Source organism: Bufo gargarizans, chromosome 4 (assembly GCF_014858855.1).
Source record: "Bufo gargarizans isolate SCDJY-AF-19 chromosome 4, ASM1485885v1, whole genome shotgun sequence".
Classification (NCBI taxonomy): Eukaryota; Metazoa; Chordata; class Amphibia; order Anura; family Bufonidae; genus Bufo; species Bufo gargarizans.
The window spans coordinates 150,151,642-150,169,069 of record NC_058083.1 but is presented as its reverse complement, the minus strand read 5'-3'; the positions used below and the strand labels follow the sequence as shown (position 1 = coordinate 150,169,069).

At 44.1% G+C, this 17,428-nt stretch overlaps 1 protein-coding gene across 1 annotated transcript in view; it reads left to right on the top strand.

Moving 5' to 3' along the window:
- GPR149 (G protein-coupled receptor 149) overlaps positions 1 to 17,428 on the top strand; it is a 206,163-nt gene that overhangs the window by 128,784 nt on the left and 59,951 nt on the right. The window contains exon 3 of the mRNA XM_044291043.1: positions 5,726 to 6,186. Within this exon, the coding sequence (XP_044146978.1) occupies positions 5,726 to 6,186 (461 nt within the window). The remainder of the gene's footprint in view (positions 1 to 5,725; positions 6,187 to 17,428) is intronic.

Here is a 17,428-nt window from a genome sequence, read left to right as displayed (position 1 = left end):
GTCCTCCATCTCTAAAACACCTCTAGGCAGAGGTCGCTTGGTTGCCAAAATCCAGTGGGATCCTCTGGAGTCTCCCAAGAGCGTCAGGGGGAATAGCTGGCCTCTTCCGTGGCCTCTCCTGGGTTTTTCTTCCGCTCCATATAAAACCTATGGCAGAAGAAAATACCAGGCGCTCCCAGGGGAATTTCTCCCCTAACGGTGCAGTTAAATGTACAAAAATTCCCAGCACCAATACCTTTGACCCATGGGTAGAGAAAGGTATTGGGCTGCCCTTTGTCTCACAGGACTCCTCATTATCCCAACACTGGTGTCTGAACACCCTACCTTCAGAGGAGCGTGTCCTCTGCTACACATCCCTCTGCACCAACAGATAAGGATGGCCTCCCTACTAGGTTAGGATAACTGGAGTTCTGTGGACAAAGCACCATCTTGATGGCACCGCATCCCTGTCCACTCATGTGTACCCAGGCTGACTTCCCCCTGTGATCCCATCTTGTGGAGGCCCGCAGAACCAACGGCATAGGCATGCCCCGGCTCCTCAGGACCCCACAACACAAGAACACAGTCCACACTCTGCTGCCAAACACTCCTGCGTCCAATCCCTATCAGAGCTGTGCTACCTGCTCGGACTAGAATTAAGTGCGCAGCACAACATTACACCAATGTTGTCTGTCCGCCCCAGTCCCCAGCGCAACACAGCCCTACCGAAAACCTTGAGCACAACAGTGTTATCTGTATCGATCCGAGACCCTGGTTGCCCAGAATAATATCACATCATCCTTTGTGTGCTGCATGAAGAAGGTCCTTATGCCTTCTCCCGACCAGCAGGATTTCCCGTGTGATATTATCTGCTCGCGACCCTATACGTTCTCGATCCACAGTATAACACTGCTCCACTCCAAGGGGACACAGAATGAAACAAGACAGCAGACGGGACATTACAACACTACATAAATCAGCCTGGTGGAACACACTCATAGACAAGGACCACCATCAACATCAAAAAGAACGTTACAATGGACAACAAAAACACACAACATGGACATGTATAGGGAACAAACGGTGTAACAAATAGTACAGGGGTGTCAAATGTTGCCTAGCCTAGCTTGGCCACTCTGGCCCCTCAGCAGCTGAAGATGCTGCCGAGAGGTAACCCCTTTATGGCCAAGCTGACTAGACCCCGCTGCACGATTTGTTACCTGAATCCCATCACTGGACACATTGCAATTACTTGCACAAGGGCAATTCCTTGCAATGTGTCCTTTGTTCCCACACCTGAAGCACCTGATTGGGCTTACTGTCCTGTGTGTTTTGCAGTGCTTCGCTATATGACCCAAGCCACCACAAGCAAAGCATTTGATGTTTGCCCGGTGTGGCCTAGGTCCGTCCACACTGCAACCGCGCTCCCTGAATTGTTCCATCTTCAGGGAGGCACTTTTCACGATGTTTCTTTTCCCCAAAGTCAGGGAAAAATCTCTGTTAGTCTGGACAGGCTTGGTCTGGTGATTTGGCCTGTCACAGACTACTCTCCCCCCTATTTGCCCTGCATAGGGCAAAGTTTTGGGATATTCCGACCCTGACTTTATGGGAAAAGAAAGGGCCGGCACCAACTTGGTGATGACCTGTTGCATGCCAGTCATTATCTGGGAGCTTACAGCAACCTGAGCCTTCAATTTGGCTACCGTCACACTAGTAGAGGCAGTGCGCTCCTTGAAGGCCTTGACCTCAGTATAAGACTGAGTCAACTGAGCCTCAATTTCCTCCTTCTGCCTCTGCAGCTCTACTAATTGTGACTGTATCCTAGCCACCTGCGCATCTCGGTCAACAGTAGACTGCACATTCTCCGCCAGCTGCGCCCGCAATGCCGAAACCTGGTCGGAATTATTGGCACAGCACTGGCAGTGAACGGCCGGAGGAATTGTCTCTGTTGACTGAGACACCAGCGCCACTTCCTTTGGCTTACAGATGCTAGCCTCAAACGTATGAACGAGTTTGGCTAGCATCCGAAGCCGTTTAGTGGCCTTATTCAACACCGTCCGTTTGTTAACACAAAGCTTGTCATAACTACAAGCCTGTGCCAACAAATCGGACCACAGCGTTTCTGCTGACTTGTATGTGGTGGGGAGGATGGGATTGAATGTGCTGTGTCTGCTCAAGTGTTGCAGTGTGGGGAAGTCCATACTCACCGTTGGATGAGCGTCCATCTTCTCCTTGGGGCCGTACCTCTTTGTCCTCGCAGCTGCTTGGAAGAAGTCCATTTTCCCGGATCGCCTCTTCCCGACCAGCCTGACTTTGTACGATGCTCCCACGAAGATTGATCTCTTCCAGTGACGTGTCCTCTTCTCCCTCGCAATCACTCGAGCGATGTAGTGACCGTGCAAAGCAAATAGCAAAATATTAATTCACAGATAGAACATAGATTCTCTGCTAAAGATTTTGATCTGCGTTTGGTGCTGTGAGGAAGAGTCGCGTTTCCTGTCCGAATTATCAGGTCCTAGACGCTCAGACCGCTGACCACGTCTCTCCTAGACGCTCAGACCGCTGACCGCGTCTCTCTTGCCTGACAATTCACAGGACAACCGACCTCTAGCCTCAAAACCAAACACAGATTTCAAAATCTAAGCAATGGGCCTGACTCGCCAATGTAAAGGGGGAATATCAATCACCAATATTATGCGAATATCGATAATTAATATTCCTAAATAGGAGGAGCCGTCTAGTGAAGACTCCGCCTATTTATACCTTTATATAACAATAACAATACTTTCGCTATGCTTTACACTAATCACTATACTAGCTGCATGCACCTTACTTACTACCGCTAACAAGTACACACTACACAAAGGGTACAAGTAACACAGTATTTATTACAATACACTACGCACGCAATACTGACAACACAACACTAAATATACAGTACTCAACTACACTACACGTTCCCAAATTCCACCCACAAACTAACTATACAATACACACATACAAGTAACATTAACAACCCACCACCTGACTAATTCTATTCCTAAGGTGTACGACGAGGATCTACGGTGGTCGTGCTGGGGTAAAGCAGACCACAAACACAAAAGGTAGACAATGGGGAGCTGAACCAGGGGAATGAGGGTATAGCAGGGGTTAATATTACAGCAAAGCAGGGGTGATAACCAAGGGAATGGGGGTATGGCAGGGGTTAATATAATAATAACCAGGGGAATGAGGGTATGGAACCAGGGGAATGGGGGTATGGCAGGGGTTAATATACCAGGGGAATGAGGGTATGGAACCAGGGGAATGGGGGTATGCAGGGGTTAATATAATGGGGGTAAGGCAGGGGTTAATATAATGGGGGTATGGCGTTGGTGGGATAGTGGGGGGGGCTTAATAGGGTTTCGTTGGTGGGATAGTGGGGGGTTAATAGGGTTTCGTTGGTGGGATAGTGGGGGGGGGTTAATAGCGATACTTATGATCCTGCTCGTTGTCCAGGGGGGCTCATCAGTCCAGGGGATGATCCTTCAGGGAGGGTGGGCGGCCGGCTCTCTTCACTTCTGAGCGCAGGACGCGCTCTCCTCACGTGGGGGGGGGGGCCAGACCCTAACTAACCTACTGAGTGCCGGGCCGCCGGATATTTAAACCCGGCCGCCCGCACTCCCGCGCTGCGCCGCCCACCAGGGGGCGCGCGCGCGCCCCCATCATCCACGTGGGCCGGCGCAGTGATATGACGTCACTGCGCCGGCCCGCACATCGGGGACGCGCTGCAGACAGGCGGGAGATCCTTTGATCTCCCGCCTGTAGCTCTCAGCATTCTGCACATCGCAATGGTAATTGCGATGCCGGAATGCACATAATAGAGGGAGCGGAGGTGTCTCCTCTCTCTCTATTATGTTTAATTATCTCCAGCAGGGCTGCAGATAATTAGAACAAAAGGATTCAAATTCATTAGAATTTGAATCCTTTTGAGGTCACCAGAATGACCGGACCTTATCCGGTCATCCTGGCGCCTTTACTCAGAATACATCAATGTGAATGCTTGGGCCACATTCACATTGATGCATCTGGGTCCATGTAGGGGGGGGGGATTTATATAATATACATGAGTATGGATGCTTGGGGCACATCCATACACATGTATATACATTAATATTAGGGACATAAGGGGGCACAGATAAGGGGGCACAAGGCCCCTACATATACCATAAGGGGGCACAAGGCCCCTGCACATATTATAAGGGGGCACAAGGCCCCTACATATATTATAAGGGGGCACAAGGCCCCTACATATATTATAAGGGGGCACAAGGCCCCTACATATATTATAAGGGGGCACAAATTTCCCACAGGGGCCACCATGAGCCCCTGGGGATCATCATAGGCAGATGTGCGCAGATGCTGGGCACATCTGCGCACATCATCCCATGGTGCGTTGGTAATGTATGCATATATACCATACATGCCCGCACGTGTTTGCGGGCATGCATGGATATATATGCATCCGTCTCAACCCTTCCTCAACACTCTGCATAAATGCCTTAGTGGATTTTGAGCAGTGTTTAGGGTCGTTGTCTTGTTGAAAGATCCAGCCCCGGCGCCGCTTCAGCTTTGTCACTGATTCCTGGACATTGGTCTCCAGAATCTGCTGATACTGAGTGGAATCCATGCGTCCCTCAACTTTGACAAGATTCCCAGTCCCTGCACTGGCCACACAGCCCCACAGCATGATGGAACCACCACCATATGTTACTGTAGGTAGCAGGTGTTTTTCTTGGAATGCTGTGTTCCTTTTCCTCCATGCATAACGCCCCTTGTTATGGCCAAATAACTCAATTTTAGTTTCATCAGTCCACAGCACCTTACTCCAAAATGAAGCTGGCTTGTCCCAATGTGCTTTAGCCCACCTCAAGCGGCGGAGAAAAGGCTTCCTCTGCATCACTCTCGCATACAGCATCTCCTCGTGTAAAGTGCGCCGAATGGTTGAACGATGCACAGTGACTCCATCTGCAACAAGATGATGTTGTAGGTCTTTGGTGCTGGTCTGTGGGTTGACTCTGACTGTTCTCACCATTCGTCGCTTCTGTCTATCCGAGATTTTTCTTGGTCTGCCACTTCGAGCCTTAACTTGAACTGAGCCTGTGGTCTTCCATTTCCTCAATATGTTCCTAACTGTGGAAACAGACAGCTGAAATCTCTGAGACAGCTTTCTGTATCCTTCCCCTAAACCATGATGGTGAACAATCTTTGTCTTCAGGTCATTTAAGAGTTGTTTTGAGACCCCATGTTGCTACTCTTCAGAGAAAATTAAAAGAGGAGGGAAACTTACAATTGACCCCCTTAAATACTCTTTCTTATAATTGGATTCACCTGTGTACGTAGGTCAGGGGTCACTGAGCTTACCAGGCCAATTTGAATTCCAATAATTAATTCTAAAGGTTTTGAAATCAATAAAATGACAACAAGTGCCCAAATTTATGCACCTGCCTGATTTTGTTTAAACAATTATAGCACACGTTCTGTAAATCCAATAAACTTAATTTCACTTCTCAAATATCACTGTGTGTGTCTCCTATATGATATATTTAACTGACATTTTTTATCATAACAACCAACAATCATGACGATTAACAAGGTTGCCCAAACTTTTGCATCCCACTGTATCTGTCCTGTGTGGCTGTACCCTAAATATTGCACTTGCTTGTATTAATTAACCTAGTAATTTATATATTTTCTAACTTTCTAGTTAAGAAAAGAGGATTTGATTTCAACCTTTCCTTCAATAAAGGCTATGGCATTTACAAGATATCCCAAGAAAATCATAACGCTGCAGAGAACTCTATTTCCTACCATAATTTAATTAATTATGAATGTGAAAACACAAATGACCCACGTTGTGAGAGGATCCTCAATTCGGCTGTACTGGATTTCAGCAGTATTAGTCTGCAGGACAGCTCCAGGCTGAAGGATGTCAGCAAACTCAGAAGTCTTAACACAGAGTTAAAACCAGATTCAACGAAAGACAAGGCCATCGGTCGCCTCCTTTCGGAAAAAATTGGAGTCTTTAAAAGAGAGGACATGAGAAATTTTGAAAAGTCTGCATTTTATGAAGGTCAGGACAGGAGACTGTCACATGAGGAAAGTCGGAAGCCAGAACTCACAGACTGGGAATGGTGCAGAAGCAAGTCTGAGCGGACACCACGACAGGTAACACTGCACTTACTGTGTAATGACAATAGGAATTATATTAAAGAGGCTTGTTCACCAGGATCAACCCTATTAAACCAGACATAATGCCTGGTAGGGCTCATCATGCTGATTCAAACAATATCTTTCTTTTGTCTCTATGCTAAACAGTTGCAGAGATATCTGTGTTTTCTTCATATGCAAATGAGTAAGTTTGACCACCATGGAGAGCTGACTCCTCGGAGCACTGCTTTTGTAATGCCGCCTGTGCTCCCCCCTTCCCCCTTCCTCCACCTGGTTTGGCAGGGCTAAATATCAGCATGGAGAGGGCAGCGCTGTGTCGTAGCATCTACATATCATATACACTTCCCCCTTCCTCCACCTGGTTTGGCAGGGCTAAATATCAGCATGGAGAGGGCAGCGCTGTGTCGTAGCATCTACATATCATATACACTATGTACTATAGCTTTACCACATTGAGATAAGCTCAGAAAGCTAATATACATATTACTGCTTTATTCACAGGCGCAATATATGTTTATAAAGACACTAGTAATATGTATTAGCTTATAAGCATGGAAAAAACACTCTTCTCTATGTGGTATTCCTATAGGTTAGTGATAAGTGGTCTGCCATATATGTAAAAATCCTAAGTTCTAGTCCCAGGAGAGACTTACATAAAGTTATTTTATATATCTGTGTATAATAAAAGGCTATACTACTGCATAATACATAAAATATAAGACCTTACTATATTGAGAATAGTGTGTTTTTTTTACTTAGAAACCTAAAACCTGTTACTGATTTATTCATAGACATAATTTATGATTATAAAGAAATCATCAATATTAATTAGCTTTTTAAGCCTAAAACATTAGTCTCAAAATGTTAAGGATATTGACTTATTATGCGTTACATGTGGAAGAAAAAAGATATCTGAAGAAAAAAACCTTGAAGTCTCTTCCAAGATTCAAACCTGGGATCTCTACATGCAAAACCAATCAAGTTGAGGGGGAGTGTGCAGAGCACAAGGGGTGTTACAAAGCAGTGCTCCAAGAATTCTGGTGCTCAAACCTGCTCCTTTTCATATGAAGAAAAATTCAGATACATATGAAGTTGTTTAGCATACAGACAAAAGAAATGTATTGTTCTAATCGGCATGATGAGCCCTACCAGGCAATATGTCTGCTTTAATAGGGCTGATCCTGGTGACAGATACTCTTTAATAGTCATTTATTTAAGAACCTATTCTTGTAACTACTCACCACACCTTCAATATGGATGTGCTAGACCAGTGGTGGCGAACCTATGGCACGGGTGCCAGAGGTGGCACTCAGAGCCCTCTCTGTGGGCACCCGCTCCCTGGTATGGTGTACCAGTATGCCTTAGACTTTTCCTGCCATTCATCAGCGCAGGGCTCACTATGAACAGCACAGGCAGGGCACTGAATGTAGGCAGGCTATTACAGCTACATAATAAAGTACATGGAAGATATACTATATTGGCATTCAGGTTAAAGTGCGTGTTGGCACTTTGATATAAATAAGTGTGTTTTGGGTTGCAGTTTGGGCACTCGGTCTGTAAAAGGTTAAAAGGTTCGCCATAACTGTGCTAGACTATATTCCTTTCAAAATCTGAGCTCCTTTTGATAAACTAAAATGACAGAAATTTAACAACACTATTTATAAAGAATATATTGAATCGGAATGTGCCTTATAAGGTTATAATGTTAATAGGATAAGATTAATTGTATGGGAGATCTCTTGGCAAAATATTCATAGGGAAAGTGGGAAATTATAAATATTTAGGTCCAAGCTGTCACCTTGACATAAAAATAACTGACAGAAAACAATTAGAATAGATTGGATCTGGTGAGAATAGAGACCCCAAAATTGCCCCTTTTGCACATAATGTAATTAAGCCCTGAAGGTTTCATCCATGAATAAAAAATGATTTTAGAATTTAAAGAAATTATAGATTTTCTTGGGGATCAGCCTGGTGTTTTTTTCTTTACCCAATGATTTCATTAGTAATTTGTTTTAAAGGATAACCTGAACCAGCTGCACAGGCGGTATGTCTGCCCCCTGGCGCTGATGGTGATTAAAACATAGTTTTTGTCATGTATAGTTTTATATGCGATTTTGAGGTGACAGGTTCCCTTTAACTACTTTTTAAGTAAACACCTTTATTACATATTCATCTAATCACCCATTCTCATTCACCTTCTTTACTATAAAAGAAATTGTCAAAAACGTGAGCTTATATAAGAAAAGATAAATCTAAAAATTAGTTTAAATATAAAGGGTAACTACAATCTGAAGTGGGACTCTCTGGGGGGCAGTTCATCATGAACATACATAATATTGAACGGCTTAATATAATTGAAGTTCAGGAAAAATAGATGTAAAGCAACTTGAAGGGTTTACTAAACTACTTATGATAAAAGGGATATACTGTATATATATATATATATATATATATATATATATACGAAGATTCAGTAAAGTAATAGTCACCAGGAGTCGTCAACAAATGGGCCAGCTCCATCAACCAGTGCCCAACATGGCACTTAACTGATGCCCATACGATATAAAAAGAGGTTATGGTCTTACTCTGATGATGACTTCAATAGTGTTCCAAAACTAAAGGCACCAGCCTCTACATAACTTCGGTGTATCCACCACCTGTCTAAATTTACGCCAGCTCCCTTGCAGGTGTATATTTAGAACATTTTCTACAACCTAAAACAGACATAGAAAATGATAAATTAGATAGGCCTGGCGGCCCGACACCTTCCCTACCCATATCACGCCACCATTTTTTAAACCTGGCGTGAGCAGGAAAAAGTCGCAGATTGCGGCGCAAATGACCTTTGCACCACAATCTGCACCAGGTATACGCCACAAAACTAAATGACCCTCTTAGTGTTTTCTACTCTCCTAACCCCTCCTAAAGGTTAGCATGCATGTACAATTACCTCATACTGCAGAAATGCAATCAAGTATAGTACATTTCTAACCATTTTTATTACAAAGAATAAAGGGAAAGAACCAATTGAAAACCTTGCTTTACATTTATCGACCAAACTATTTAGTTTTTACCAAAAATGTATGCTTTTGTGTAAATTTGCACATGAGATGAACAGTATGTTTCAATCTAGATAGCGTTTTCTAATTAGCACCAGGCCAATATATATGGAACTCTATGAAAGCTATTCTGAAAAGCATAAGCCAAGACATTCTGTTGTTCTTCTGTGTATGCCTTAATGAAGGAGAGTTAAAAAAAATTTCAGTAGATGATTATACTGTAGTTTCATGCCGACAATTGTCAAGAGCCAAATTCTAAGGAAAGAAATCTATTGAAGATATGGACCTAGTCTATCTAGTAGAGATTCTGGTTAATTCGAAGGTCTACTAAGGCCTCATGCAAACGACCGTTGTTGTGGTCCGCATCCGAGACACATTTTTTGTGGCTCGGATGCAGACCCATTCACTTCAATGGGACCGCAAAAGATGCGGACAGCACTCCCTGTGCTGTCCGCATCTGTTGCACCGTTCAGTGGCCCGCAAAAAAATATAGCATGTCCTATTCTTGTACGTTTTGCGGACAAGAATAGGCATTTCTACAATGGGCCGCCCATTCCATTCCGCAAATTGCGGAAGGCACATGGGCAGCTTCTGTTTTTTGCGGATCCGCGGTTTGCAGACCGCAAAAAACGGCACTGTCATGTGCATGAGGCCTAAAGCTGTTTTTGAGCAAAGCATCTGTTTTAAAAAAAAAACTGATAAGTAACCTTCAACTAACTGGCAGCTAACATGAGGATAAGTTCAAAAAGAGAAAAATTGTAGATAAAATGTATCCATATATAAATTCAGAATCATATTTCTATCCCCCTGGATTGTTTCACGGGCCAACAGACGGCTTTAACTTTCACCAGAACCAGAAGTGGAAAGAATATAAATGCCTTCATAGGTTTCTTTTCTTTAGGATCCACTCCTACTATTTGAACAAAGTCTAAGACATACTAAAATTTACTGCCGATAGGGGTGCAGAAGACCACTGCTAGACAGCTCTGGAGCCAAAAAATCTGAGGGAAGAAAATAATGATCAGCTGAAAAATTTAATTCAGAAGAATGATAAATCCACAAAGATCTCTATCAGAGATAGCATTCTATTGCCAACTGTAGACACATAGCTGATACAGAAATCTCATGACAGCCGTTCAATGCTGTATGATATCTGTGTGCAGTCTTTTACCATCCACACACAGACTGAAGATCAGTTTGCAGATCTGAAATAGTAATAACTGTGAATCTATTTATTTCCTTTCTAGATGTAAATCACTATTGTCATATAGTCATTCCAGCTTGTATTTTGATGCCCAGATTCAACGAGTGCATCTGTTTATTCCACATAGCACATGCATTAGTTTGTTGCTGTCAACTGTGCTCCACCTCATGTACTATATTTATGCATACACAGATATTGATTTTGCGGATAGAAGTGTGGTGAGGTAAGTAGCCATATTCAAACTAAATGATTGTCATGTGTTTAAATACAGTGACATTTCAGTTTCTGTAAACACCATATGCCTCAGAAAGTAAAATACAATTTCTAGCCATACTAAAACTTCTGTTTTCTGCCTCTCACTACTTGTTCTTGCCAGCTTGATTTCTGCCTTCAATGGAATATGTCTCCATACTTGTCTCTTTTTAATTGTATTTCTTCAGGGATTTAGAGCAATTCAACAATCATATCATATGATAGAGCAAAGGCCATCATAAAAGTCTTGGAGTAAAGGCACATTTGTGACTGCCTGGCTCCCACACCATTCACTTATCTGCCTTTTCCACCATGGACACCCTCCCCAATAGCAGCTGGCACGTGTCGTCCCACTCCCCCTCCTTTCTATCACATGTGTCAAGCATTGACATGCAGTGGAGCTGATTGGCTTAGACGAGAGTAGCCACACAGGCGAGCTGTTGCTACGGTACATCAATCAGGAAACATCTCGCTAACTGTAACCTCCTCAACTCAAACTGGGCAAGGTAGTCAGTGACAATGGTTGCAACCTAGTGGTCGCGCTGAACCTGGGGGGAATAACACATGCTCCCTGCATGGCACACGTGATTAACCTAGTCGTGCTTTTTTTTTTTTAAAGTACACTGGCTTGCGCAAGGTGCTGGCATGTCTAGGAGACTGTCCTCACATTTCAGCCTTTCTTGGTGAGGAACGATCTCCTGGACTTGCAGCAACAAAACAGTCTGCCGTTAAACCGCTTAATACGCAACATTTTAACTCACTGAAATTCAACAGCGGAAAGCTGTGAATGATTTTGTCATGCACCAGACCACCTCAGCAGGGACCATGTGTTGTTTTGAGATCAGGGAGTGGCAGCTCATCCGATACGCCTGGCGGGTGCTGAAGCCCTTTGAAGAAGCCACAAAATATCTCAGTAGGGACAACTGCAGTATGAACACTCTCATCCCCCTTATATTTATCTCAGAATAGATGCTGACACTCATGCAGCAGGGGTTAAACAGCGAAAGAAAAGCTAACACATCTTACTCTCTGCCCTATAGCTGTTGGGGACCCACAAGAAGAAACTCCCATAGAGGAGGAGCTGCCTCTGGAGGAGAAAGAGTAAGAGGTGGAGTGGGCGGAGTCAGAAAGAACTGGCTTCTCACGCACACTAGCCAGAATGATGACCTGTATGCTTGCTTACACACTGACAGGCGTATGATTCACATCAAGCAGTCTGATGATTACTGGATAGACATGCTCTTAGACCCTCACTATGAAAGCAAAGCAAGGGAATGTTTTACTGCCTCTGAAAGGAAGGCCAAATTATGTTATTACCAGGAAACACTGTGTACACAGCTTACAGTAGCTTTCAGTGAGCAGACACCTGCCGACAGTGTGTCTAAAGGAAGGCCCCTCTCCACCCCCTACAGAGTCACCCACTTCCCGCAGAGGCAAACAGTAGAAGCCACAGCCGTAGCAGCCAGTTCAGTCTCCTCAACATGATGGGCGTTTTTTCACATGCCACGCAAGGCTGAGGCAAATCAGCACGTGGAGAGCTCCCGCCTCAATGCCTACGTTCAGGCCTATCTAACTCTGCCTGTTTCCACACGTACCCTATTTCTGGATGGACTTCTGGGCAGGCAGACAAAAACAGTGCCTAAACTGACCCAGTATACTCTCTGTCTTCTTTCTTGCCCAGCCTCCAGTGTCATCTTGGATAGGGTTTTCAGAACAACAGGGGAGGGAGAGGGTGACACTCAAACAGACTAAATTGTCCTCCGCCAATGTCTAAAACATCACTTTTTTCAAAATGAACGAAGCCTGGATTCGGGAGGATTTTCACACTCCTCCGGCTGAAGGCAATGAATAGATCTGGCCTTGCTGACAGTGCCCCATCTTGTCACTGTTGCTTTCTGCCAGCCTGCCTGCCTACAATTATGGTTTGTATGGTTGTTGCTCCACTATCATGCCATTACTGATGTCTGCCTGCCAAAATGTACCATATTGCGGCTGCTGCTGCCACCACTGCTGCAGTTGCTACTCCTCGCTGCTAATCCGCCACGAATACGCTGCCACAAATCCGCCACTGCTACTAATACTACTACCCATAGACAGCCAATATACTGCCTTGTATATTCCACGCTATTCTGCTTTAGCTGTCGTTATTATTGTGACCATGTGCCTCTTTCCCTATCCACACTGTACTGCTACTGCTTCCAATTAAAAGGGTGAAGTTTTCTAAGCTTGTTCAAAACGAGCCGAGTGTGTCATATGATTAAGTCCAGCAATTTTAAATAAGATTATATATATTGGGTTAAGGGGTAGAGAATACTAAAGTCCAGCTAGGTAATAACCCTTTATAGAGAGATTTAACTTTTAATAATGATTACACAACAGAAAAGGTCCACTGATGTCCCGATGTACATGGATCCACAAGAATAAAGCATGCTCATTACCTCGATATGGGAACTTTCCCTGAATGCATGCCCTGAGGCTAAGCCCTCTGCCCAGGGGCGACCCCTAATGGTGGGGACCCCCTGCCCTCGATCCTAGGCTAGCAACTCCTGTATTGCCCTATTGTAAGTGGGCTAGTAGTTATAAATCTAATGGTAGACTCATGCACATCCAAACAAAAAGGACCAAACACACAATAGAAAATGCACACTGTATACGGCCCTAATGGTATGATTCACCAAGAGGTACAAGGTGCATCAGACTAATTAAAAACGACACCCTATTCTGATATTATCTGGTATCACAGACAGAATTAAATGGCTAACCCCAACGCGTTTCCCCCACGGTGTGGGATCATCAGGGGGTAAATAATTTTATATATAGTTTAAGTAGATGAAAAATAATAAACTGAAGGACGTCGAACGAATGGAGACCCAAAATATACTAGGGTATCCATACACTGGATATTCAAGGCCGTTCAACTTTCAGTGGTGTCAAATCACAGACACCAGTGAAATTAAAAATGGATCAGATGGTATTCATAGGAGGAGAGGGAAGAAGAGTAGATATCGCATCCACTGGCATGTGAGTCCAAATCACACATAAGTTGAATTAAAGGTAGGTATTGTGTCCGGGGGTAGCTCAGTGTATAAGATAGACACAGTTTGTCCTGCACAACAAGCCATCCCGACTATACGTCACCATAAAGATAATGGTGTCCACCACGTCTCACATCCGCATCACTCTGACATGATTTACTAATGCTGCATTCAAGATCTTAGAGAGGGAGGAGAGAAAAAGCAAAAATTAATTAAAGAAATTTGCAAGATGAGAAAAAATGTTTTCCTATAAATTATCCCAGGAGACTAGAAAGTGTTATATTTGTACCAATTTCCATGGCAGTTTGATTCAAGTAGAATCGATTTGAAGTCTAAAACGAACATTTTCAAAAATTCAACAAACTGGAACTGTACCGACTCTCAAAAGGTTCACTCATCTCTAATCTGGTGCAAATCTGTGACCAAATCCGCAAGTAACATGTGCATTTGGTGCTAAAATGCTGTGAAAACCACATGAAAATTTGCATAAAGTACTACTGCTGTTTGCCAGTACAATATCCTGTCACAGCTTCTAACAGAAGATACCTCTTGGTTTACTCACAGGTGTCTGGCTTGGTACACTGTCTCTTTCACAGTCTTGGTACAGCAAAGGTCCATTCAAACGTCCGCAAAATGGGTCCTCATCCGTTCCGCAATTTTGCGGAACAGGTGCGGCCCCATTCTTTTTTAATGGGGCCGGAATTTGCTGTCCGCATCCGCATTTGCGGACAAGAAAAGGCATTTTCTTTGAGAGTGCTGGCGATGTGCGGTCTACATACGGACGTGTGAATGGACCCTTACTCATCCACACACTGTGTTGGTTCAGCTTTTCCCTCTTCAGGCAGATCACACCACTTCTCCAGGGCATCTTTCCTGATCATCCAATTCAGGACATGCTGGCAGTGGTCGGAAACCACTCACCACTTTCTCTTCAAAGCTGTTGTTCACCCTGCTTCTCGGGCTGGGATCCAGTCTGAAACCAGTGGCAGACATCTTTGGAGCACAATGAACGACAGCAGTTCCAGAGTCAGGTCCAGGGTCTGAGAGAACAATGGGGGGGGGGGGGATTTATTAAAACTAGTATTAAAGAAAAACTGGCTTGGTTGCTCATAGCAAACAATAAGATTCCGCCTTCTCAAGCCACATCCTTATTTAAAAATGGCCACTCACTACAGGGCTTGTGGAAGGCTAATCTCCTGTCCTCTCACATATGACCAGGAGGCTTAAAGCTACACTTTGGCTTATCTGGGACATTGATGGCATATCGGTATGATATGCTATCAATGTAAGATAGGTATAGATCCCACCTCTAGGACACAATACTATTTCCCAAAGCAGGCCCCCAAAATGAAGGAGAGCAAACTCCTCAAACACGCACGGTCATCTCTCCATTCACTGCTATGGGACTCCCAGGACTTCAGGACATCAATAGTGGTGAACAGAGGTGTACCTGCTAACTTCAGGGGCCACGTTCTGGAGGTATAGCAGTAGGACTAGGTCCCAAAGTTGGGACTTGCACCTATCTGACATTGATGGTATATCCTAGCAATATGCCATCAATGTACCAGATGGGTCAACATGCATTTCTGGCATTGAGAACATATAGCTAGGAGGTGGGTTGACTGACAATCTTCAGCTGTCAGATGATATATAATACATGACACAAAGGGAAAGTACAGTTCTAGACCACAATGACACATCCCATTCATAGTGTGAACTGATGCCAGGCAGGTACATATAGTAATTCTTTATTTATACCAAGTGCCTTCTGAGCTATAAATGGTTTTGTATATTTGTACCGGAATCAGTCAATTCTTTCGCTTACAAAGGCATCTTTTCATTAAGTGCCAGGAAGCCAATATACACTATAACAAATATCCCTTTTAACATATTTTTCTTATGATTTAAAAATCCAATAGCAGTAAAAGAATGGACTTACTATAAAGCAAAGTGTCTTAAAGCTTCTGACATAAATGGAAAAATAGCTTCATCTGCACAAAACTGCCATTAACAAGGTGTTTGAGATCTCTGTTGGCTGTTATCAGTAAGAACATTGTGTACTGCAATAAAAACACATCCTGGTCATGGGTAATGCACTTTCCAGTTTATGCAGATTTTCCAGGCAGATTTTTTTGGGTGCGGATTTCTCTGCGTTTGTGCACCAAATCCAAAAGTGTTCCTTGCAGATTTTGGTGCGGAATTGCCCCAGATGAAAATCTACACAAATAATTGGCATTCTGCAGATTTCGAAATCTCCACTGCAGGTCAATGTCCATGCGGAAAATGCCTGCACCTTGTAGATGACATTTTGAAAGTCTCATCTACTTAGCTGGTACTGATATTCCTGGTGGAAATCAGCACGTAATACATATTGTGCACACAAGGCCTTACAGTCTCGGCGCAGGTATCAGAGCTGTGTCTTGTAACTACACCTGTGATCATCAGATGACCAGGACAAGGTTATATCTCCTAGCAGTAGATGAGTGTGAGCTGCAATCCAATCAACCGTTTAAGAGTGCTTATAGAGGACTGGAAGTCAAACGTCAGGTTTAAAGAATCTGTGGCACTCCAGTAACTTTTTAGATGCTTTGAATCACAAACGTGTCATATAGATACAGTGCAATTCATATCCGGATAATTACATTGGATCCAGAACGCCTCTCTCATCCCAGCCCCAGATTCCATTGGTAAAAAGGTTGTATATTACTAGGATTAAAAGTGGCTATATAAAAAGAAATGTACCACATTTTTCGCCCTATAAGACGCACCGGCCCATAAGACGCACCTAGGTTTTTGAGGAAGAAAATCCGAAAAAACATATTTTGAACCAAAAGGTGTGCTTTTGGTGGGTTTTGAACTAATTGTGGTCTGTGGATGACACTGTTATGGGGGATCTGTGGATGGCACTGTGATGGGGGATCTGTGGGTGACGCACTGTTATGGGGGATCTGTGGGTGACGCACTGTTATGGGGGATCTGTGGGTGACGCACTGTTATGGGGGATCTGTGGGTGACGCACTGTTATGGGGGATCTGTGGGTGACACTTATGGGGGATCTGTGGGTGGTTCTTATTGGGGTCTCTGGAAGGCACTGTTATGGGGATCTGTGTATGACAGTTATGGGGGGGATCTGTGGATGACACATATATAGCATCTTATGCTATGTGTCATCCACAGATCCCCTCCATAAGTGTCCCTGTAGTGAATGACCCTCAATACAGGGCTGGGGGCCGGCATCTGCTTTTATAATGACAGCGGGGCCAGTGCAGTGACTGTATTCTACTACACGGGCCCCCTCACTGTATAATCATATCTCTAATAGTTGTTATGTATATACCGTAATCGCATAATCAGCGCCTGTATACTCACAAGCGCTTGGTAGGTAGGAGAGAGGAGGGAGGAGGCAGGCCGGGATGACGGTCGCTGGCAGCGTGAGTCATACGTCATGCGCCCACGCCGCCTGCTTCATTCATAAAGTGGGCGGCGCAGGCGCGTGACATCCTCCCAGCCTGCCTCCTCCCTCCTCTCTCCTACCTACCAAGCGCTTGTAAGTATACAGGCGCTGATTATGCGATTACGGTATATACATAACAATTAACTATTAGAGATATGATTATACAGTGAGCAGGGCCCGTGTAGTAGAATACAGTCACTGCACGGGCCCCGCTGTCATTATAAAAGCAGAT